The sequence below is a fragment of the Pteronotus mesoamericanus genome, unplaced genomic scaffold (genome assembly GCF_021234165.1).
Source record: "Pteronotus mesoamericanus isolate MK-2021 breed Mesoamerican mustached bat unplaced genomic scaffold, CSHL_Meso_final contig_25, whole genome shotgun sequence".
In the NCBI taxonomy this organism is placed as follows: domain Eukaryota; kingdom Metazoa; phylum Chordata; class Mammalia; order Chiroptera; family Mormoopidae; genus Pteronotus; species Pteronotus mesoamericanus.
The window spans coordinates 3205725-3227991 of NW_026555105.1; the positions used below are offsets into that span (position 1 = coordinate 3205725).

Consider the following 22267-nt stretch of genomic DNA (forward strand, 5'->3'; position numbering starts at 1 on the left):
CGTGAATACACCACGGCTTGCTCATCGCCTCTCCAGGAGACGGCCGCTCGTTTGGGTTGTTTCCAGGCTTTTGCTGTTGAGGTCAGGTCTGGCTTTCCGCATATTAATCTTTTATTCAGTCACCGTGCTGATCAGTCATATCACATTTTAAAATCTCTGAGCACAGGAGTCTTGTGGTCTTGAGCTGGTGTTTTGGAAGCGCTGTTAGCCGGGCAACAGGTGTGAGGCAGCTGTCATTGTCCGCATGTGTGTGAATGCGGTCTTACCTGTCCACAGGGCTGTCCGCTGTGGGATGGCATGGGGCGGCGGGCTTTGTTGTCAGCGCAGGCGTCCTCAAAACACACCGTAGTTGGTCAGGGAAAGGAGAGGTCCCCCGGGAAGGCTGGAGACCGAGCAGCTGTGCCCATTCCTCAGCAGGGCAGCGGTGCTCCCTGCTGGCGTCATGGCCGTCCCGCCGTATCTTCTTGCAAAACAGCGACTAGATGCGCTGTAAGTCCTAGGACAGCAACAGGCACCGACCTCCTGATGCGGTGTTACGTCCTGTAACCGAGACACTCACGAAAGGCCTTACTTTGGGGCTTTCACGCTTGCTGTTCTTTCCGTCCGAAATGTTCTTGCCCAGGAAATGGCCTGCGACCTCCCTCGTTCCCTTCGAGCGGGATTCAGAGGCCCGCTTCTCAGCAGGCTCATCCCTAAGCTCACAGCCTCCGCTTGCCCCCGTAGCTGCCCTGGCCGTGCCCGTCCCTGCTTTGTTCCTCTTCTCGTCCTCTTTTGGATACCATGGGATGGAGAATCCGTGATATTTATAATCCTTATTCCCTGTGTCCCCCGCTAGGCTTTTGGCCTGTGGCTCACTGCTCTATCCCTGGCACCGAGATGAGCGCCAGGCGCAGACGAGCCAACGCCCTCCTGTATGGAAACCTTCTAGGTGCTTCCGCACCTTCCAAGGCTGTGGCCTGGGGGGCTCGGGGTCCGAGTGTCTGCGGCAGCCGGCTGCAGTGTAACCAGCCCGGTCCTTCCGCCTGACAAGGACCGGCAGCCTCCCAGCGGGTCCTGTGGGCTCCTTATCCCCAACCCTGTGGCTTCCGTGTTGATTGGGACTCAGGCTGAAATGACAGTAAAGCCCCGTGTGTAAGCCCGTCTGGTCTCTGTGTGTATGCGCAGGCTTGCAAAGAGCGAGGTGACGCAGGGAAGGGACAGTGCAGTCCTGTTGGTGGCCATCCGGATGGAGCCAGCGGCACACTGGGACGCAGCAGACGACGTCTGAGCCTGGGCCTGCCCGGACTCTGCCCGCAGCCGGCGGCAGGGGCTGGAGGATCAGCTCCAGAATGGTGGCGGCCCTGTCTCCCTGTGACACACAGGGTGGCGCCTTCCTCGCCCTCTGGGTGAGCTGCGCCCTTTGCTGGGAACCTGGCCTGGCCTCACCGACTGAGCCACTGCTACCCTCGTCAGCCTCCCAGGACGAGGGGGCCTTTCCTTGAGTACACAAGCCTCTGGCACAACAGGAACAGCAGGCGGGGCAGAGCATTGGAGTCTCTCCCGGTCAAGTCCTCGAAGCAAACGGAACGGGAGCGGCTCCGACAAGGGCTCTGGGGGGAAATTGCAGGGGGAACCGGGACGCTGCAGAGTGTCTGCAGTCACATGGGCAGGGTGGGGCATGGATCCTGGAGTTCCCTACGCCCCGCCCCTGCCGCCCTGGCGATCAGGCCAGTGCTGGGGAAGCGAGGGGCTCCGCCCTGGCACTGCTCAATCCTCAATACACCAGCGCTCAATACTCAATAGCCAACCATATCAGAGGGAAAGCAGCCCTGAAGACCAGGGGGTGGTGCTTAGAGAGCTGTGGGTTTTAGGAAGGAATTTTAGGCCATATTTGGCTCATTGTGCTCTAAAGAAAGCAGAAGAGGTTCCCTTGTTTGGGTGGCGATAGTTAGGGACGTTGACATTTGGGGGCAGTTTTTACTATTCTTTTTTTTGGGAGGTTTTGTGAGCCCAGAACAAGCAAGTAGGCTGCAAGGTAATACTTCAAAAATTGGAGTTAAAACTGGGAATAATATCACTCCTATCTGAGCCTCATGGAAACCCTGTAACATACGTGCTGTAGGTGTGGGGCTGGGACCCTGTTTTACAAGACGAGGAAATTAAGACCCTCAGGGGTCGAAGAAGTGACCACGGGGAACGTGCAGCAGTCGGCGGGTGTGGGATTTGCACTCAGGCCTTCAGACGTGGGTGACGGGGCTGGAACAATGCTGTCGCAGTCTGAGTCTGCTCCCCTCTCCGCTCCTCCAGCCTCGCGGGGGAACACGCAACGCTGTGACTCCTGACTTCGAGTGGCGCCGGGAGAGGGGGCTGCTGGGAGGAACTTCAAACAGCGTCGCAGCTACGGGACCACGGAAACCCAGCCACGTCCCAGGCGGTCGGGCTCGGCGACCAAGTGAGGGACACGGACTGGGAGCTTCAGTGGTTTTCTGCTTGCGCACCACTTGGAAGCATCTTCAAAAACGAAGAATTCCCCTCACACATTTTGAAGTCGATATTTGAAATTTTTCTTTGTGAGTTTTAATAGCTAAAGAGTATTACGTCTGGCATATTATAGATAAAAATGGATGAAAAAATTCTTTAAAATTTTACATGGTTCTTTTTTTTCTCCTTAAACTTACAATTTCTTTTTTTATTTCCACACAAAGTTTTATCTTAATAAAATGTTTTATGCTGCAGAAGCTTTTACTGATTGTTTTATTATGATTCTCTGCAAGAAAACGTATATACATTAGGCAAAAATGTGGTTTTCTGGTACCCTAAGGCTTTAGGGCTTAACATTTTTTTCTAGATTGAATTTGCAATTTAATTATTATTAATATAATTCGTCCACATAACATAAATTCATTCTTAAAAAAAGTGGAAATAATTATTGAGCATAAAAAGTAACACTTTATTGGGCTACATCTCTTAATAAGATGAATAGGGGTTTTAAAAAAAGGCTGTTCAAAAAAAGGAAATTACTTATTACCATAATGATACATGGTTCAGCATTAATTCTGCTCTTACTTTTAATTTTTTCTAGATGTAAGTTCTGAGAAACCGTGCTAACACAGGAGTAAATTGATAGAAATGAAACAGGTTTGCTCCAGCAATGTCATTCAATTATTTAAAGTCCTTCTGAGTCCCATGCTGAAAATCCCATGGCGCTCTGTCAGGAGATTTATTTTCAATGACCCGGGAGCCGAGAACTCAGCCAGGCCCTGCGGGAACGTCGCTGGAAGACAGCAAAGAGCTGGATGCCCCTGGGCTATGGAACGGTGTGTCCCCAGACTTTGGGGTCAGTCCTTTTCCTCAACACTCACTCCCCCATTCAAGCTGGTCCTTTGGTGTGCGCCCCGGGGAGGGTCGCGGGGCGGGGGTTGGGGGGTGGTCCCCGGCCTGTGGGAGTTCAGGGTGGGGAGAGGTGGCCTTCTCTTCCGCAGAGTGGGAGGCGGAGGTCACGAACGAGGGAGGAGCACGACCCGTTTTCCCTCCTGCTCCTCGAGGTGGCCGTTCTGGGCAGTACGTGTTCCTGGCACTGCCCCCCGCCCGCATCCCCCAGGAGCCCCCCTGCCCCGTGGTTCACCCCCCCGCCCCCGGGGGGGACAGGGCCAGCTGGAACTCGGTGCCAGCACTCATTCCGCTCGCGCCTGCTGGGCGCCGCTCTCCCGCTGCGCGTGGGCAGGCGGCTGGCACCTCGGCGCTGTTTCTCCCCCACGTCTGCTTCTCCCCCACGTCTGGACCCACAGGGGGACCGCGTGCCTCTGTCCGCGTGAAGTTAAGCACAGCCATGTGAGTTGCTTGGCCAATGAATTGTGAGAAGTCACCGCTGTCACTCAGAGGTGGAAGCACTCGCCTGCCGTACTCAACCCACGCCTCGGGGGTGGTGCAGTCCCGCCCGGGGAAGCGGGGCGCGGCCTGCGCTCGGCGCTGGAGCCCCCTGGCCTGGGCCGGCAGGGGGCTGCCCCTGCCCTGGACGTGGGGGGGCTTGGGTCAGTCGGGAAACAGATTCCTGAGCTACGATGCTGCTGAGAATTTGGGGTTGGTTGTTTCTGCCGCAGACCCCAACCTATCACGACTTACACAGCAAGTGGTAGTGTTTTTGCCTTGTAAGAATGGAGATTCGCTTTTCATCTAAACTATTTACTTAAATTTCAAAAGTCAATATTTTACCCTTTAATATCACCTTAGAAATGTAAATATCACCTTAGAAATGTTGAGGCAATTTTAGGGCGAGTTTGTAGACCGATCTGGTCATTCCCCGTGAAGGTGAGACAAAAACACCGGAGACTTGGGAAAGGCAGGGACGATGTGCCAAGCGCCCCGAGAAGTCCTGGCTCCAGGGGGGCGCGGGCCGTCTTCAGCTTGTCCCCGAGGGCTGGGCCTCTGGCGGGGAGACCAGTGATGCAGTCAGGTTCAAGGTCCGAGGCCGGGCCAGCAGCTGCCGCTGCAGCCTGATGGGAGGGGGTTTTATCGAAAGCCCTGCGGAGAAGGTTTAGAGGGATGGACACAAATACGAATCGAACCCTCTCGGCAAATGCTTCCAGACAGTCACCCACTGGGCTTTTCCATTATCCCTACAAAATTGTGCTTGATGTGGTTTTTCCACACCCGCCTGCAGGCGGGCGAGGAGGGGGGAAAAGCATCCTTCGCGATGGCGGCCGCGCTGTGTCAGAACGCAGGAACCGGCTCCAGCGCCGGGACACAGCCAGCTCGTGGGATCAGGAAGCGAGGATTTATCCACACGTTCTGGACATGGGCAATGTGGGGAAATATTTTGAAAAGTGACCCGCAAGGATTTGGGCTCTTCTCTCTCTGGCTCCACCATTGTTCTGGGTGAATCATACCCGCCGGCGCAAGCGTTAGCCAAGCTGCCTTGGGTGATTTTTTTACATAATGTTTATAGAACCTTCCTGTAATTGTGACTCATGGCTGCACTCTGACTCTGAATCCTGTTAAGGCTGAGCGTCGCAGGGAGAAAGCGCCTGAGCGATGGCCGTGCGGAGAGCTCCGCCGTGGAGGCGGCGCGGTCAAGGCTGAGCCGAGCGCTGAAGGTGCCCTTAGTCACCGCAGCTCTGGCGACGGAGATGCTAATTACATTTCTTTTATATTTCCCTTCATCTTTTCAGAATTAAGAAACAATAACGTATATGTGCTTGTCAGAATACTCAGATATTACTCAAAGGTACAGAAAGCAAAAAGTGCACATTTTCTTACCTCCTCCCTCCCCGCCGTGGTCTCCCTGTAGACGGGACTGTGCTTAACTGTTTAGCGGGTGTTCTCCTAGGCCTTTCTGTAGGAACACAGACGCATTTTAGTGACTTAGCTGATTGCAGTTATGTTTTCCCTGAAGAAATCCATAGTCAATATGAAAAATGTACAGAAGCAGTTTTTTAACATATTCGCCACTTTTTAACCTGCATATCTACATGTAAAAAAAGTGATAATCAGGAATTGGCTCTATGGACTGCGACATTCTCTGGGCCGTTTTTCAGATAAGGGCGTTTGGGCTTAGCTTACCCCCGGTCACGCAGCTTACCGGGGCTTGAAACCCAGGTTGGTCTGCCTTCGAAGCCCCTGTCCCTGGCAAAGCTGCACGGATTGTATCTATTGTTTACTGGATGAAAGGACCAAGGGGCTGCAGGTCGTAAATGCACAAGGCAGCCGAGGCCCTGGTCGCCCGTTGGTCGGCCCAGGCTTCCTGCAGGAGGGGACCCTGTCCCCGACAAGTCTGTTCTTAATTAAGGAAGAGAAGGGGGTCAGTTATTCACAGCCCCAAATCACCTCGAGGATTTCAGGGAACCCCGAGTCCTACTGGGAAACTAGGCTGTTTGAAAACGTAGTTGGGTTTTCATGGCAGATTTGATTTTTCACCCCCTCCCTCCAGAAGGAGTTGTGTGTTAAGCAGTAGGATTTTCACCTCCCATTAGAACACAAATGCAAATAATTATAAATAGAAATGCTTTTTAAACACGGCCTTTGTGTGCACCTCTCGCCTGCCACTGCCTTTCCCGGTACACGGAGCATTTTGTGTATTTAATTTTCAGTGGAAAGGAACACCAGGGGCGTTGCTAAATTAGTCATTAACTCTCCCCTTGCGGGGTCAGGAGCCACAGAGGGGCAAGGGACCTGTTTTTTCCTCAGTGCTTATCACAGCAAACACGTGAATAGCTGCTGTGATACACGAGCAGAGTGGAGTCCGTTTTGCCTGAGAACTGTCAAGTTACTGTCAACCTTATTTGTCCTCCTGCTTTCACCCGCGGTGGGGTGTTGCCTGTGTCCCACGGCGTGGGGACACCACAGGCTCGGGGTCAGGGAGATCTGGGTGCAGGCCCGGACTCCAGCTTACCCTGCGGCCCTGGAAATTTCCCAAAGCTCTCAGACCCTCCATTTTCTCACTGAAGGTGAGAAACCGTGCCGAAGCGGGGGCCAGGGGCGAGAGAAACCCCCAAAGCTTCCAACACAGTGCCTGGGGAGTCCCTTTCATCTTTCTCCCTCCCCTTTTAGCTGGAAGGCTGTTGCTGCATGACTGATTTTTTGTCGTGGTGTTGTTCAGTGACCCTGCTGAGTGAGTTCCCGAGCACCTTGTCTCTGGGCTCCCAGGGCCCCCCAGGAAGACAAGCAGGCGGAGGAGCCTGAGTCTTCTCCTGCGGGGTAACAGCCTGCCCCCGCAGCTGCTCGGTTCCACGGGTCCCTCACTTCTTCAGCAGTTTTTATCGAGTGCCTGATCTGCGCTCAGCTCTGCACCAGGCAGCCAGGTCTGGAGCCGGGGGGCTGCGCCAGGGTGGGGTCCTGGTCTCCGGGCTGGGTACCTTCCGTTTCCCTTCCAGATCCATCCGTCCTCTCTTCCCTTCCCTGATGCCCCAACCACCTCACAGGCTCCCTTGCTCTCTGGCGTCTGATTGGGCTCAGCCAGGGGCCTCTGGTGAGAGATGTCCGAGGCTGGGGGTATGGGAGTTTCTGGCTGCTGCACTCCCTCCACCCAGAGCGCCATGGTTCTTTTATAAAATTCTTAAATCTCACCTGAGGATATATTTATTGATTTGAGAGAGAGAGAAGAAAGGGGAAAGGGAGGGACGGAGGGACAGATGTTGATTGGTTGCCTCCCATATGTGCCCTGATGGGGCATCACACCCAAAACTTTTTGGTGTCCAGGACGACACGCCAACCAACCGAGTCGCCTGGCCAGGGCGAAGGCCGTGGCTCTTTTAACATCAGCTTTGCCTCACTTCTCTCTTTCTGTTTAGACCCTTGAGTTACGGCATGATCCCAACGCGTCTGAACACATTATACTTCTGGGAATAAGTCCTACTTGAATGATTTTAATTCGAAAGGTGTGTCTGTTTTCTGCAGGGGCCTGACCCAGTAGCAAGCAAGCAATGTTCACTCTAGCTCTGCTGGGCATTGCTGGCGCGAGTGCCCACGGCCCAAACAGCCGTCTGCCTTCTGTCCGGTACGGAACCCACGGAGGAGTCTGTCGAGGGCTTTCTCCACCTTGCTTACATCCAAAAGGATTTGTTCCAGTATGAATTCTTGGATGTACAATGGGGTATTTTTAAAAAAGTTTTTTCACAGTAAGTGCACTCATAAGGCTTCTCCTCGGTGTGACATTTATGATACCTAATGAGGTGTGACTTCTGCAGAAGGTGTTTCCATTAGATCGCGTTCCTAGGGCTTCTCGCCCCGGCATGGATATTTCTTCCCCTTGGATACGAGAGGCGCTGGCATTGATTTTTATTTCCCCCCCTCAGATTCATTACTGTCTTAGTGGCTGTCGCTACGAGAAATTTTAATGAGTGTGATGGAGCTCGACATTTGACAGAAAAGGCCTTCACACAGCGCAACGATTCCAGGGTTTTAGCCGCGTACCGATGAGCGGTGGCAGAATCATTTTCTGTCCGTAGTACAGTCGGAGGACTTAATCTTTGTACGGGTTCTCTCATGAACAACCAAGTCTAGATCAGTTTGTTCTGAGTCACACTGATGGCTGTTTTCTTTCTTGGGGAAGAAGTGAGACCTTTCAGGGCCTTCTTGGGAGAGCACAGAATCCGGAGAAAGTGCAGCCGGCTCCCCCGCCGTTGTGGCTCAGCCTTCCGCTGTGACACAGTCACTTCTGCTCTTGGAAGTGGCACCATCTCAGAAGCCACCCTTTCTTTGGGCGGAAGGGCCAAGGAAAGATTCAGGTGCCCAAACGTTGAGAGACTCCTTGGGAGCCTGGGCTCTGTCCTGAAATCCCGTGGCAGGTCTCAGTGCTGAGGGTTCTGTTCTGCGCACAGACTCCTGTCCTGACCTTGTGAGTCACAGTTTCCCCCGCTGGGCTGGGACCACCCTCGGCCTTGAGCCCAGCAGAGGGTGCTTCTGCAGCCCACTTGGCAGCCCATCCCATCCTCAGGGCACACGGGGCTCACCAGCAATGGGGCCCCACAGAGGGGGCCCTTACGCATATACGTACTTTTCTTCTCTTATTGCAGGTCCCAGTGTTGCTAATTCTTCTGCCGCTACAAACCATGGCTTATCTTCTCTTTGTCTTCCAATAAGGATTTCTTCACAGTTCTCCCAGACTCTGTCTCTCCGAAGCCCTTCTGGCCTTCACGTGCTCCCTGGTCCCAAAGCCCATGCACCTGTCCTAAGTTCCACTTCTAGGTACCGTTATTGGTTATGATCCTCTACTGCAGTGTAACAGAACAGCAATTACCAATGGGGGAAAGGAATGCTTTTCTGTCATCTCTCATACTGTTTTGGGTGGGCTGGGCTCCCCCAGATGAGTGTTTTGCCTGTCTCCCGCTGGATCTCCCTGGCAGATACAGTTCAATGGAATCAGGAGCTGGAGGTATTTAGACGCTGGATTGGGTTGCAAGGTCCAAGATGTCGTCTTTGCTTTTATGTCTGTTGCCGCGGCCATCTCCCACGTGGCACCTGGGTTCCAGAGAGCACAAAAGCAGGCACTGGACGGCCTGCTGAAGCCTTAGGACTGGGCTTGGCAGGACATGGCCCCCTCCACATTCTACCGGTTAAAGGCAGTCATGGGACAGCCCCGTGAGAACTTCTTGTACGGAGGCAGCTCGTTTTCGATGAGCTACAACAGGCCACGGTTCCCTGTGCTCCTGCCCTGTCTGCTGCCACCGTGCGAGTTCTCACAGAAACAACTGCTTCAAATTCTTTTGAGCTTCCCGCCCTGGTATTTATTTCCGTATTTCCAAATGACATGCCTATATAGTAATTTTTTGATTTTGTAATATTAGACGTTATCTATGGGCCTTCTACTATGGAAGATGAGGACTTGGCCTTCTTCTCGCTCTCCGTTACCCCGTGACTACATAGTTATCACACATCTTAATTAAAGCCCTATTCAGTGATATGATTATATTACTAATATTCACAATGGAAGGACACAGTGTGCCTTTCTATACAGTTTTCCTCCCTGGGGTGAATCGCTGCCTCGTTTTGTTTGCCCGCTTTTCCCTGCACTCACGCAGGCGCTCCCCGGGGGCTCCCCGACAGACCCTCTCACCGCCGTCAGTGGAACGCGTTGGATGGTCCGGGCAGCGGCCGACTTGCACTGCAGGCACGAGCAGCCCGATGCCTCGGGGGCTGACACCCGTGCCCAGGGCCCGGCAGAAGGAACGCCTGCTTGAGCACGGTTGGTAGGGTAAGAATACGGGTGTAATAATGTATAGTTTTAATGTGAACATTTCACCTAAAATGCCGTAAGGTCCTCTTGAGTGTGATATGGTTATGTTACAGAATTACACGCGTATGATTTTGTAATAAAAAAGGGGTGTTATCTGTGCCGGACCCTGGACATACTGTTGTTTGCCTTGTCCATTTCGAGAGTCCGTTTAACCCGTCTGTGGAGGGGCCGCCTCTTACCCTCCGTAGCGGAGGGTCTCAGCCGGGGCCTGGCGGGGACCCCCCATCGTCTCTGTGTAGACTGGGTGGCCCGCCCTGGCTCCTCTGGACACGCCCAGACCCCACGGTGGGCACCCAGTGCCCGGGACGAACGGAGCGCCCCGATGCACACACCTGGCCCCGCGCAGGGTCGCTCGCCCCGCGGACACCCGCTGACTGGGGCGGCACGCAGCTCTGCCTGGGTAGGTCGTGTGCGCTGTGTGACTTCAGGGAAGCCGCAGAAGCTGGGCGTCCTCTTCTCTGCTTTAGGGAGAGACCAGGAGGCCTCAGCGACCTGCAGTGAGGACCAGTGAGGACCTCAGCCTCTCACTGCAGAGCCCCCCGGCGCACCTGGGCGGCTCCAGGTGCTGTTCAAACGGTAGGAACGAAGCAGAGTCCTCGTTGCCCGTCTCAGAATAATGATCCCAATTAGCGTAGTGTATATATTTTTTAGACTTTTTAAAATTAGTTTTCATACTCATGAAAACATACAGAATCACTTAGTTTTTTTCCTACGTGTGTGTGTTTTAACATAAATGGGACGACACTGTCGGCCTTATTCTGTAACTTCATTCATTTTCACTTATTTCGCAGTTCTTTCCGCGTCGTCGGCTCTCCCTTCCCATTACTGGCCACGGGGCATTTCCAGCCCTGAGGGCGCAGTGCGTTCAAGGGCGCCCCGTGGTTCCCATCTGGGCAGATGCCAATGTTCACTGCGAGGAGCGTGGCTGGAGCGAATTGTTTCACGTGTGCCACTTTGCACACATGTGTGCCACTTTGCACACGCGTGTGTCCCTTTTTTCTGGAGGGGGGATGCAGAGTGGGCACGCCGAAGGCACACAGAAATGGGGACAGACAGGGCCAAACCGCTCCCAGCAGCTTTGTCAGTCCTCGCTCCCACCAGCAGGGGGACCTGGGGACACTGTGCTGGGTGGCGTGGCATGTCATTCATTTCTTCCATTTTGGCCAATCCTATGGGTAGAAAATGGTGTAATGTTGTGCTTAGCTTAGTATTTAAATTATTATTATTTTTTAATCTGGCACAAACTTTTCTTCCCATGAAACCTAAGGTTGTAGGAGGGGCGGAGGGCGTTGGCTAGGAGCCCGGACTGGGAGCTGTGGCTCTAATTCCTATCCTGGCTCCCCGACTCCCTCACTAGGCGATAGCCTCTCGGGCCCTCAGTTTCTTATCTGTCATGTGGAGACACTGACAGTAGCTCATCTTGCAGAACTGGGGTGAGGATCACGTGAGTTAATACGCAGGGCCCCCGGAACAGCGGCTGGCGTGTAGCAAGTGCTATGTAGGTATTTTTAGATTTTTGGATCATGCCAGGTTGGATGTATTTTCAGCCCAGCAGGTAAGACAAAGGATTGGTGCAGAGACAGACGTTCCGATAACCTCACCTTTGTGGTCCTCAGAACATCTCGGAAGTCAGCTTGAAAGCTGGAGATGAAATTCAGCCTTTCCACTTTACAGACGGGGAAACTGAGACCACATGGCGGTCATGCATCTGCCCAAGGTCACACAGCCTGATCCTGCCTGAGGCAGGACAGAAGCCCAGTCTCCTGTCCCCAGTCTGCAATTTTTTTTTCTTTTTTTTTTTTAAGAGAGAGAGTGGAGGGAGGGACAGAGAGAGCGAGAGAAACATCGATGAGAGAGACAAACATCAGTTGCCTCTTGCACACACCCTAGCTGGGGACTGAGCCCACAACCCAGCCATGTGCCCTGATTGGGAATCAAGCTGGTGACCTTTCGTTTTATAGGACGGTGCTCGACTCACTAGCCACACCAGCCAGGGCCAGTTCTGCATCTTATCTCCCCTCATTCCTGAACCTCTCAACTCAGCCAGTTTTGCTTGCGGATAAACCCCAGGAGAGAAGCCCTCGCTTCTCGTAAAGAAAGAATTTCAGTAAAGGCTTTCACATGAAAGCGCAGAAACTGGTACTCTGTAAACAAAAGCTGAGGGGTCCCTGAGGGTCCCGTGCACAGCTACAGGCGGGTCCCAAGGGTGGCGTGATTTCTCTTTCTGTCGTTAAGTGTTGCTTTGGGCGGCCGTCCATGGGCCCTTGACAAGAGGTAGAGGCTGCAGGTTCCAGAGGACAAAGGGACAATGAGTCTCAGGTTTAGCATCTCTACTTTTAAAAGACTCACCAGACCCAGCAGGGTCTGTGCCTGTCTGGGTGGGACTGTCCCCAGCGCACCAGGTACAGGACGCAGAGAGGGAGGCGCCGCTGCTCGGAGGATCAGCTTTTGAAGTGATCAAGCCACTGGAGACAGAACTTTGCTGGTTCTTACAATGGCTAATGGCTCATGTGACAGCGGCACTGGGTAGGACAACCTGACCTTGGGTTTGCAGGAGAATGTATAATTATGAAGGTCTCCCCAAGGCAGCTGCAGTCACTTCTTGTCCCGTTTAATCTGATTAATTTTTTTTTTGGTGTACTGAACATCTAGTCATTATCCAGTCATAGAAATGTAAAACCAGGCAGATTGTGGTCTTTTTCTTTGCAGAAGTTTAGATGTGTGCATTTAAAGAGATGCAGCTATTTTATAAAAATCGCTCTTACACATTCAGCCAACATTTTAAACTGTGAAGTCTGGTAGTTTTCTTTTTAAACCAATTCCAATTTTTTTTTTCTTTTAAAAATGGTTTACACATCCAAATCCTTTAACACTTTATTTCCTATTGCGAAATGACGAAGCAGCCTTTCCTGCGCCCTGTGGTACGCGCCACTCTCCTGGGCCACCGCGGAAACAGCCCGGGTGTCTGGCTCCGAGCTGGACGCTCGTCACAGCTTCGCCCTGTCTGGCCGTGCGGCTCTGGCTGGGTGACTTGGCTCTGTGAGCCTTAGTGTGAGCATCGCTGAGAGGAGAATGATTTGTGCATGGTTCTAGAGAGGAAGTAAAATCAAAGGAGCCAACGACACCACGGATTCCGATGTGCGTGGGATACTGAGCACCATGACGCGCGGAGCCCCTTCCTGCGCAGCGTGGTCGTCTGGGGGGACGTCTTGGATGATGCTTCATCAGTGGGCAGTGGGCTCAAGGCCCGAAGGCCCCGTGATCCGACTCCGTAACGCAGTCCCTTGACGGAGGGCGACGTGGGCTTCCTGGAACAGTGGGCAGTGTTCAGTCACCCCGTGGCTGGTTCTCAGGACTTGGGTCATTAGAGAGTGGCCGCTCACGAGTGGCCTGTCTCTGGCATGGCTGCTTGCCCACTTAGTGCCTCAGTTTCCTCATTGGTAAAAGGAGGGCAATAGACAGGTTCTACCTCCCAGGGCGTGGCGGGAATGAAATGAGCAGTAAGAGAAATGAACTAGTACATTTCAAGCATGTGGGCTGGTGCCCGGGGCACAGGAGGCGCTTGTCTGTATCCCTTCTCTTCCTTGCCGTGACCGTCCCCGTGTGCCATGGTCCCCGTGTGCCATGGTCCCCGTGTGCCATGGTCCCCAGCCTCACAGCCCGGCACAAAGCAGGGGCTTTGGAAGCTGGAAACATCAGCACTAGCCGGCCCTTCTGGAGCAAAGTGCTGGACCTGGGCGGGAGTCTCTATGTAGAGGAAAAGTTACAGGAGCTCTTTGTTCGTTCAGGTTCCTCCGAGCTGCACCAACAAGAGGCAAGGAGCGGCCCCTTGCTTGGAGGAAAAGCAGAAAACAGAGTTTCAGTTGGACTTTGCAAGGCTGTCGGACCGTTGCGACGAGGAGTCTGGGGGGAGGAGGGCCGATTGGCATGAGAAGCCACGGAGCCCTGTGGAAGGACAAGGTTAGCGAGCGCAATGGCCTCTCCCCGGGGTTTAACTAGGATGAGCTGCCATGTGAATGGGTTGGGGCCCCACAAAGATCTAGGAGCGGGAAAGAGAAAGATGTCCAGGGAATGAAACTGCTGCGGGGACAGGGCTTCCAGATTTAACAAATAAAAACGTATCTCATTCAAAGCATCTCGTTTGCTCCCCAGGTAGGGTTGCCAGATGAAATTAATGACAAGTGATTTTTCATTATAACTGCCCCATGCAGCGTTTGGGGTACACCTATCCTGAAAAAGTATAGGTCGTTTATCTGACATTCAAACTGAACTGCACATCCTCTATGTCACCTGCTACCCTCCCCCACACAGAGCAGGGAGTGGAAGGACCCCGGGTTTAGGTCGCTGAACAGGAGGCTGGGTTGTGGGGGGCCCACGCTCTGTGGGTTTGCAGCTGAGTGAGGATGGGGGTTACTACCGTTTTAAAAGTTAAGATATCACTTACTTCTATTTTTGTCTGATACATAACTCACTGCCACCTGATTAGTTCTGCGAGCTACCGTGGCCCAGAGAAACCAAAGCTCCCCTCCAGAGGGATCGGGAAACTGAGGACCAGCCTGACGGAGAAGGAGAAATAAGCCACTTGGCCAACGAGCTTATGTAAGCCCTTGAATGCTAGAAACGGAGAACGAGAGCCCAAGCTTGCAGAACCAGTGAATTCAAAACAGAGTATCTTCCCTATCATGTACATCTGTGTTTTTGTATAGAATCTTTAAGGTAATTTCAGTAGTTTAAAATGAATGTAATGACGATTTACCTAGAAATTACCAGGTATATTTTAAAAGAAGCTCCCGAGGTGAGCCTGTCGAAGAGCTGCTTTGGGAGGGCTTAGGGCAGGGCTGCAGCGTGGCTGATTCTGCCGGCCTTATTTTGGGAGTGGCCCCAGTCCTTTTGTGTGGGAACTCCTCCTGTCTTTCCCTGCCACACGGCTTGGGTGTGGCGGGTGCCCCTCCTCAGCTCTGAGGCGGGAGTTTTATCGCGGCCTGATCCTCTGTGCTGGCCCTAGCGCTTGGTTCGGGGATTGGTGTATGACTGCAGTTTGTTGGCTTGAAGTTTGCTTTCTTCTTTTTTGGGAGCTGGGATGTGGGCAGGAAGACTATTGGGAGTGAGACGGTGGTTTTCTCCTGGACTTGGAGAGCTGGTAGAAGTCTCACGCTATTGAGTCCCCCATGTGAAAAACCTGCCCAAGAAAGAAGCCAAAGGGGAGGAAATTAGTGTCAAGAGATAGAGATTTCTGGTGGCGCTGTTTTTTCCCTTTACAGTTGAAAACAAAGAAAACACTGCCAGGATCAAATACGTATCTGTTTCTAAGGTCCACCGGTGCCCTCTAAAGCATTTGGAGAAGTGAGCTAATTACTCAGTGATTTCATGGGAAATGTGTTTTCTTGGCCTGAGCAACTTGTGCTGTTGGCTGCCTCTGCCCCCGACTCCGCCGATGGCTTTGGGGGCAGAACTGCTTTCCGTGTGGCCTGATGGACGTGGCCAAGAACAGAACTTGTAAGAACTTTTCGGTATGTCTATTACACTTCCATCGAAAAGTACACCAATAACAAAGCTTAATGAATTTTTACAAGTGGGTTCAAAAATAAAATGCTTTCAACTCCCAGAGAGCCCCCCTCCTGCCAAAAAGAAAGAATTTAATTATGAAAGAAAACCCCAGTGCAGTGGCTGCCAGACTTCTCCCCGGCTTATGAGAATTCACATTCATTGTGCAGCAGGTAAAGGCTCGGGATTCAAAGACAGGGCTGTCCGACCTCGGAGACTGGAAGACAGTATCGGATAGAACTCTACAAATCAAGGCTTTCTCCCGCCTCTGTGTATTCACTCACAAACTCCTGGGCCAGGGGTCCCTGTTTACATTTGTGGAATAAACTGTCACTTCCTCACCCGGCCCTACAAAGCCCTAATGACCTGATCTCCTCTGGTAAGTCCTCAACCCGTTCCCCCCTCCCCATCCATACCCCTTCCCCACCGCTGGACTCAACCCCCCCCCCCCCCACTCACTCCTGCCCCAGGGCCCTTGCACCTGCTGTGTCTGCGGCCGCCTGAAGGCCCCTCCCCTATATCTCCCCTTGATCGGCACCTTCTTCTCCTTCAGTCCTCAGAGATGCCCTCCCTGACCACGCTTTCTAAAGAACACCCTGGGCAGACACTGCCCTGTCTGCTTGCTATGCTCAGTTACCTTGCAGCCCGGGAGAAAAGAGAGAGACGTTAACAGAAACATTAAAGAATGTGACAAGTTTTTCTGTCGGGAAGTCTATGGGGCTGGAGAGCTTTGCTGAAGGTCATGCAAGGCTGGGGGCCCTGCTGCGGGCCGTGGAGCTGCACCCCAGTGGGACAGTTGGTGGGTAACCCGGGACTGTGGAGCCCCCTAGGGTTCAGGCCGCAGCTCTGCCTCTCGCCCTGAGCAGCCCGGTCAAGACAAGCAGCCAGTCCGGGCCCCGGTTCCCTTTTCTACAGGACAGGGCGCTCACTGGTGGTGCCTACCTCATAGAGGCTGGGTGAGAATTCAGTGAGTTAGTTCATACGCCGAAGTGCTTAGAGGAATGTCTGGCACATGCCAACACAAAAGGATGTCTTTTATTATGATTTACTTTGATGGATTTGATTCCCAGGTAAGTGGTCTTCGCTGCGGAAGGCTGAGTTCTTCAGCGGTAAGTTTTGCTTTCGTTCTGCATTCCGTCATCTGGTTCCTCCCAGTTTCTAGGTTTCTGTTGGTTCTTAGATGACCCAGCATTTATGGCAGGCCCTGGGTACCCTGAAAGGAAATGGTTGTGGGAAAGGAAGTTGAGCTTCAGGGGTGTTGGTTGTTATTCTTAAGAAATAAGCAACGCTCGCTGGTGGAGGTAGTTCGAGTGCTGCCTCACGGTCACCCGTGGATTTTGAAAATTTCAGATGCTGACATCACCTCTGATGCACTGGATCCTAAGTTGCAGAGAACAGGCTGTTTTTCCTAAACTCCACGCTTGGTACCGATATTCACCGAAGAGGAGGAACACTGGTTTCTTATACAGGATGGGACAAAGCAGGTTTTCAGTTGTTTGTATGAAAAATAATACAATAATTAATAAATAATAATAACAAGACAAGAATAAACTCCATGTTCCGTGTACTCACACCTGTAAGCCTACTTTTGCCCAATGCTGTGTTCTCTTTGGTTAGACTTGGACTCATATTTTAGCGTATTAGGGAAATCATTTATTCATTTAACACTGTATATATATTTTTTACTAACCAGTTTGACATGCCAGGTACTGTTTTCTAGTAGGAGAGATGGACAATAAACAAACTAATGAGAAAAATAAAATAGCAATAAGATTTGTGGTAAAACAATAGTTTATGTGAGTGACTGGGTGTTCGTTAGAGAGTGTGATCAGGGGGAGCATCTCTGAGGACTGGGCTGGAGCTTGAAGGAGAAGAAGGTGCCGATCATGGGGAGATATGGGGGAGGGGCCTTCAGGCGGCCGCGGACACAGCAGGTGCAAGGGCCCTGGGGCAGGAGTGAGTGTAGGGGGGTTGAGTCCAGCGGTGGGGAAGGGGTATGGATGGGGAGGGGGGAACGGGTTGAGGACTTACCAGAGGAGATCAGGTCATTAGGGCTTTGTAGGGCCGGGTGAGGAAGTGACAGTTTATTCAAAGCCAATGAAGAATTTTGAGGAGATGATATGACCTGCTTTATGGTTTTAAAACAATTTTAAATAGGCTGCTGTGTGGAGACTGGATTTTAGTGGAGGTGAGCATGGGTAAATGTTTTCAGCCGAGGAGGTTTGAGCACGTAGGAGCCCCTCCCTACTTGACAGAAAAACACCATAATTAAGCTCAGAGGTTCAATTTGAATAAGGACAATAGGCAAAGATTTCCAGAGACCCAAGGAATCAGCCACTGCCGTTACCCTGCCTTGGGGAAAAACGGCAAAAAGTGAATGTAACCTAACAAATGCATTAAAATCATGATGTGCTTTCATTTTCCAAAATGACGCATTTTCAAACCTGGCCGTCCTGCTGCTTAAAACATCGTGTGCAAAGTGGCCAGGGAGGACGTGGCGCCAGCCCACCATGCAGTCCCCCCCAGAGATGGGTGAGTTCCCAGGGCTGCCCTCAGCCTTTGGGACAGGGTACGAGCAGGTCAGATGAGGGACTCTGCTCCTTGGTTTTTCTGACGTCTCTGTGGAACCTCCGTTAGGGACAGCGGGACCCGTGAGCCATAGAGATACGCACTGAAGTCTCCCTCCCCGGCAGCCTGTGTCTCAGATGTCACCGGGTCATGGCTCAGCTACCCAGACTGCTTCCGCGAGAGGTGCCAGGGCATTGGGGTCACGCTGGGGAGAGTGGGTTGGGCAGCTTGAGTTTCAATCTCTGCTTCTCTGCTTGGAGCTGAGTTTTCATAGACAAGGGCCTTGACCTCTCTGAGCTACAGATGTCTTTAAGATAAGGATGATGTTAGTATCTGCCTCGCAGGGTTCCTGCAAGGCTCAAAGAAGCAAGTGCCTGTTAGTACTTAGCACAGCGCCTGGCCTGGGGCAGCACTCCACGCAGAGGAGCACTTTGGGCTTGGCGCTATGCTTGTCTGAAAGTCCTCTGTGCCCTCTCCATTTCAGTGGTGGTCCCCAGATAGCAGCCACATCCCCTGGGAGATTGTCATAGTCGAAAATGCAGAATCTTCGCCTCCCCTCCAGACCTGCTGAATCCCGTTCTGCCCTTGAACAAGATCCCCGGTGATTCTTGTGGGTGCTTTGCGTTTGGGAGTGTCCTCTAAGCCACAGGGTGTAGAGGAAGGAGAGTGGGATGAGTTTTCACTATGGGAACCTGCAGGCAGCATCACGTGGGTGCAAAAAGGCAGCAGCCACGGGACACAGAGTGTACGGCGACCCTGGCTAGGTGGGCATTCGTGGACAGCTGCCTCAGCCCCCCGGGCCTAAGTTTCTTCATCTGCAACATGACTCACCTGTTTCAGAGGTTCATTGAGAGAATAAATGAAATAATGTGAAAGCTGATATCGAAGGGTGAAATGTAAGTTATTTTTGTCTTGTTTACATAGAAGAAGGACATCATAATTCTGATAGCTCTTAGCACAATTTTCAAAGAATCTGATTCTCCATTTCCCACATTTGCTCTCTGAGTGGCAATGGACAAGACCTGTTTTTCGGTGTCTTGATTAAAATGATGGAGAGACAGTGGCCCAGGAACGACGGGCTGATATTTTCGGAAGCTCAGTGGGGAGTTTCGTGGTTTGGCTAAAAGGCACTGCCCTAGAAAAGACGGGCACGGTGGCAATGGGGATATTTATGCCACTTACCAATTAGTCGGAGTTGCCGTGTAACATAACGATTGTGCAGAAGTCACCAGGAAGCCTCTAGGTGCTGTATTTTAATGTCACACATTTAGCAGCCACAAAAGCCTTTTTATTGATTTCCAAACATCTCGAAGCAAGAAACACATGATATTGTTTACATTAGCAGGGTGGCAAGTACAATAAAGCCCCCAATATATTCCAGCACAAGACACACACTCAATTGTACACCAGAGTCACAGCACACTAGAGGCATCCACGGCGAGGGGGAGGCGGGGACAGCGGAAAGCGCGGCATGAGGTTTTCCAGGGCAGGAGAGGTCTGATGGCCACACGCAGCGTGCAGGGCTCGGCGGCCCTGGGCTGCCGGTCTGGCCCTGTGCTCACAGGTATGAACTGCTTTACTTGATAAGGTGTAGGCATCGATGACAGGAACGCCCCAACTTTAACACCGTGTTGAGCAAAAGGGGCAGTAAACTCTCAGATTTTCTCTCCTAGATAACGTCTCAGGACATCGTGGGAGAGAGAGGCAGCTGTAATGAGCACAAACAGTGCTTCTAAGAAAGTCACGTGCATTCCCACGATTTCTCAAGCAACCTGCCCCTACAGTGGAGCAACCTCTTGAGGCACATCCCCTCCCACCCGCGATGCCGTTTTTTCAGGGGGAGGCTGGCGAGGGACGGAGGGTAAAAAGAGTGGCCCGCAGCACAGCGTAGGGTCTTCAACAAAGAGTTCATTGTCTGGGGGACACTGCTTTACTATAACTAGGAAAACAGAACAGAAACTCAAGGCTCTCATGAAATCAGGGCAAAGCCATCTGAGCGGCTGGCAGCCAGAGGTCGAGGGCTGTAAAAGCTTTGCTTGGGAGAGCTTTGAATCACCCTCCTGTGAGTGAGATTCCTGGCGTCCGGTCAGAGCCGAAGCATGAAGACGCGGTAGGAAGCAGACCTCGCAAACGCTGGGTCTGCGGGAATGGGTATAGGCTGCGCCCGCAGCGGCCTCCCCTGCCTCCTCCCCGGGGGCTGCTGGGGAAATCGGAGTCCGGGACTTACCCACCTTGGGATCCTTCCAGACGGCCTGTTGCACACCATTTCCCTGTCAAAGGCTTTGCAAGCTCAAAACCAAAAGGCTGGCCACACATTCAGACGCCCTGTCTCCCCCTCCCTTCTTCTTTCCGAACACCTTTGCTGGAGGGACGTCCCACGCGCCGGCCGGATGCCGGCGATCGCGCCCCGCCCTCACCCCGTCCTACCCAAGGTTCATGGCCCCGCAGCAGCACAGGATCTCCTTGAAGGTGTTCCTCAGCTCCGGGCTGCGGAAGGCGTAGACGAGGGGGTCGAGGACCGAGCTGCACATGACGAGCACCAGGTAGGTGTTGAAGTGGGCCGTGTAGCAGGCGCAGTAGGGGTTGGTGGGGCAGGCGATGATGAGCACCAGGTGCACGAAGAAGGGCGCCCAGCAGACGACGAAGACACCCAGCAGGAGGGTGACGGTGACGGCCCCCTTCAGGCAGGAGCGCGGCCGCGGGGCCGCCCCGGCGGCTGGGGGCAGGGCCGCGATGCGCCGCACGTGCAGCCGGGCGAACAGGAGCATGTGCACGTAGAGGGCGGCCATGAGCAGCAGCATGGCGAAGAAGAGCGTGATGAGGCACACGATGACCATCTTGCTCTCGGAGTAGACGATGAACAGCACGCCGCAGACGCCGCAGCCCGCCCAGACGGCCACGATCAGGGCGCGGGCCCTCCTCACCGTCATGATGCTGTGGTAGCGCAGCGCGTAGAAGATGGTGACGTATCGGTCCACGGCGATGGCCAGCAGGTTGCAGATGGACGCCACCAGCGAGATGCAGATCATGGAGTCGAAGACGTTGTCCATGTGCTGCAGGAACTGGTCCTCAAAGGCCAGGGCATCGCTGTTGACCACGGCGATCATGACGGTCTCCAGGGCGTTGGACACGCTCACCAGCATGTCAGCTGCGGCCAGGCTGCACAGGAAGAGGTACATGGGCGAGTGCAGGTTGCTGTTGCGGGCCACGGCCAGGATGACCAGGACGTTCTCCAGCAGGCTGACGATGCCCAGCACCAGGAAGACCTCGGGCTGCACGGAGACCTGCTCGCAGAAGCCCGCGCCGCTGTGGTTGCCTGGGGCGGGGGGCGCCAGGTGCTCCGAGCTGTTCGGCAGCGTGGGCTGGACAGAGGGTGGGCAACAGGAGGCGTTCATGGCCGGCAGGCGGGCTGAGCTGGGCGGGGGCGCCCGCAGGTCCACAGGAGGCTGCTGCTGCGGCTGCTCCCAGGGAAGGAGAGGGTTCCCTCTTGCTGTGGATGCTTGCCGCTTGTCTGGTGCAGACTTGGGTTTGTTCTCCCAGAATGAAAGATGGAGAGAGAGAAAGAGGGAGGAGGGAGGGAGGGAGAGAGAGAGAGAGGCAGTCAGCTGGTAGACACACAGAGGACTTTGCCCTGCTCCTCCACGGTGAGCAGCTTTATACTTACTCTTCCCTGCTGTCTTCCTCCTCTCTCCCCCTTACCTGTTGCCCCCTCTCCCTTCCCCACCTGGGAACAGAAAACCTGCCACTGGTTGCTACTGTTACGGCTCTTTTCACAGCAAGACAGGGGATGTAGTACCTCTTGGTAGAAGTGAGGGGGGACACTCAGTTTTCCTACATTGGCCGCAGGCGAATAACTCCTACTTTATCTTCAGCGTAGCGTGGCGGCTCCTGCGAGTGTGACATTGTGTACCAGCTCCCGGCTCAGGCGGCGGGATTGAAAAGCTGACTGGTGCCCCCTGCTGGCCAGACTGCGCCGCTGTTTGCCCGCTTTTCTGAGCAGTTGCTCCAGGAAAAGGGCGGGCAGCCGTTCATCCATTTACTCCTTCATTCGTTCCTTTTCAAGAAAACATTTACCGAGCACCTACCATGTGTCAGGACTCTTCTGTGCGCTTTATGCTGTGGTGAGCTCAAGGGACATGCCGTCCCTGGGGGAGCCCAGGCTCAGAGTCTGGGTTGGGACACGAGAAATCAGGGAATCCTATTTCAGGGCCATGCATGCTCGGCTCGGACGGCCAGGGGGCTGGTGGTGTATAGCGGGGGCCCTCACTTGAATGGTCAAGGAGAGTTCCTGGGGGAAGGGGCACCTAACCTTTGCGTCCGAGAAAGAAGAGGCTGTCCAGTGGCAAGGCAGGGGCTGGAGTTGGAGGGAAGAGGCAGTGGTTCCTAATGCTGCCCGTGGGGGCCATCTGTAGGGTCGGGGGGTGGCAGGGATCCCCCGTGGCCTTG

The 22267-nt window shown here is 53.4% G+C and overlaps 1 protein-coding gene across 1 annotated transcript; it reads right to left on the bottom strand.

The window, feature by feature from the left end:
* Positions 1-20244: 20244 nt before the first annotated feature.
* Positions 20245-21263, bottom strand: MC3R (melanocortin 3 receptor). The gene has a single exon (XM_054573356.1). The coding sequence runs from the start codon at positions 21214-21216 to the stop codon at positions 20245-20247; it is 972 nt and encodes a 323-aa protein (XP_054429331.1). The 5' UTR covers positions 21217-21263.
* Positions 21264-22267: the final 1004 nt, after the last annotated feature.

Coding starts and splice junctions, on each gene's coding strand:
- MC3R (XM_054573356.1), bottom strand. CDS start 21,216: ATGAACGCCTCCTGTTGCCCACCCTCTGTCCAGCCCACGCTGCCGAAC.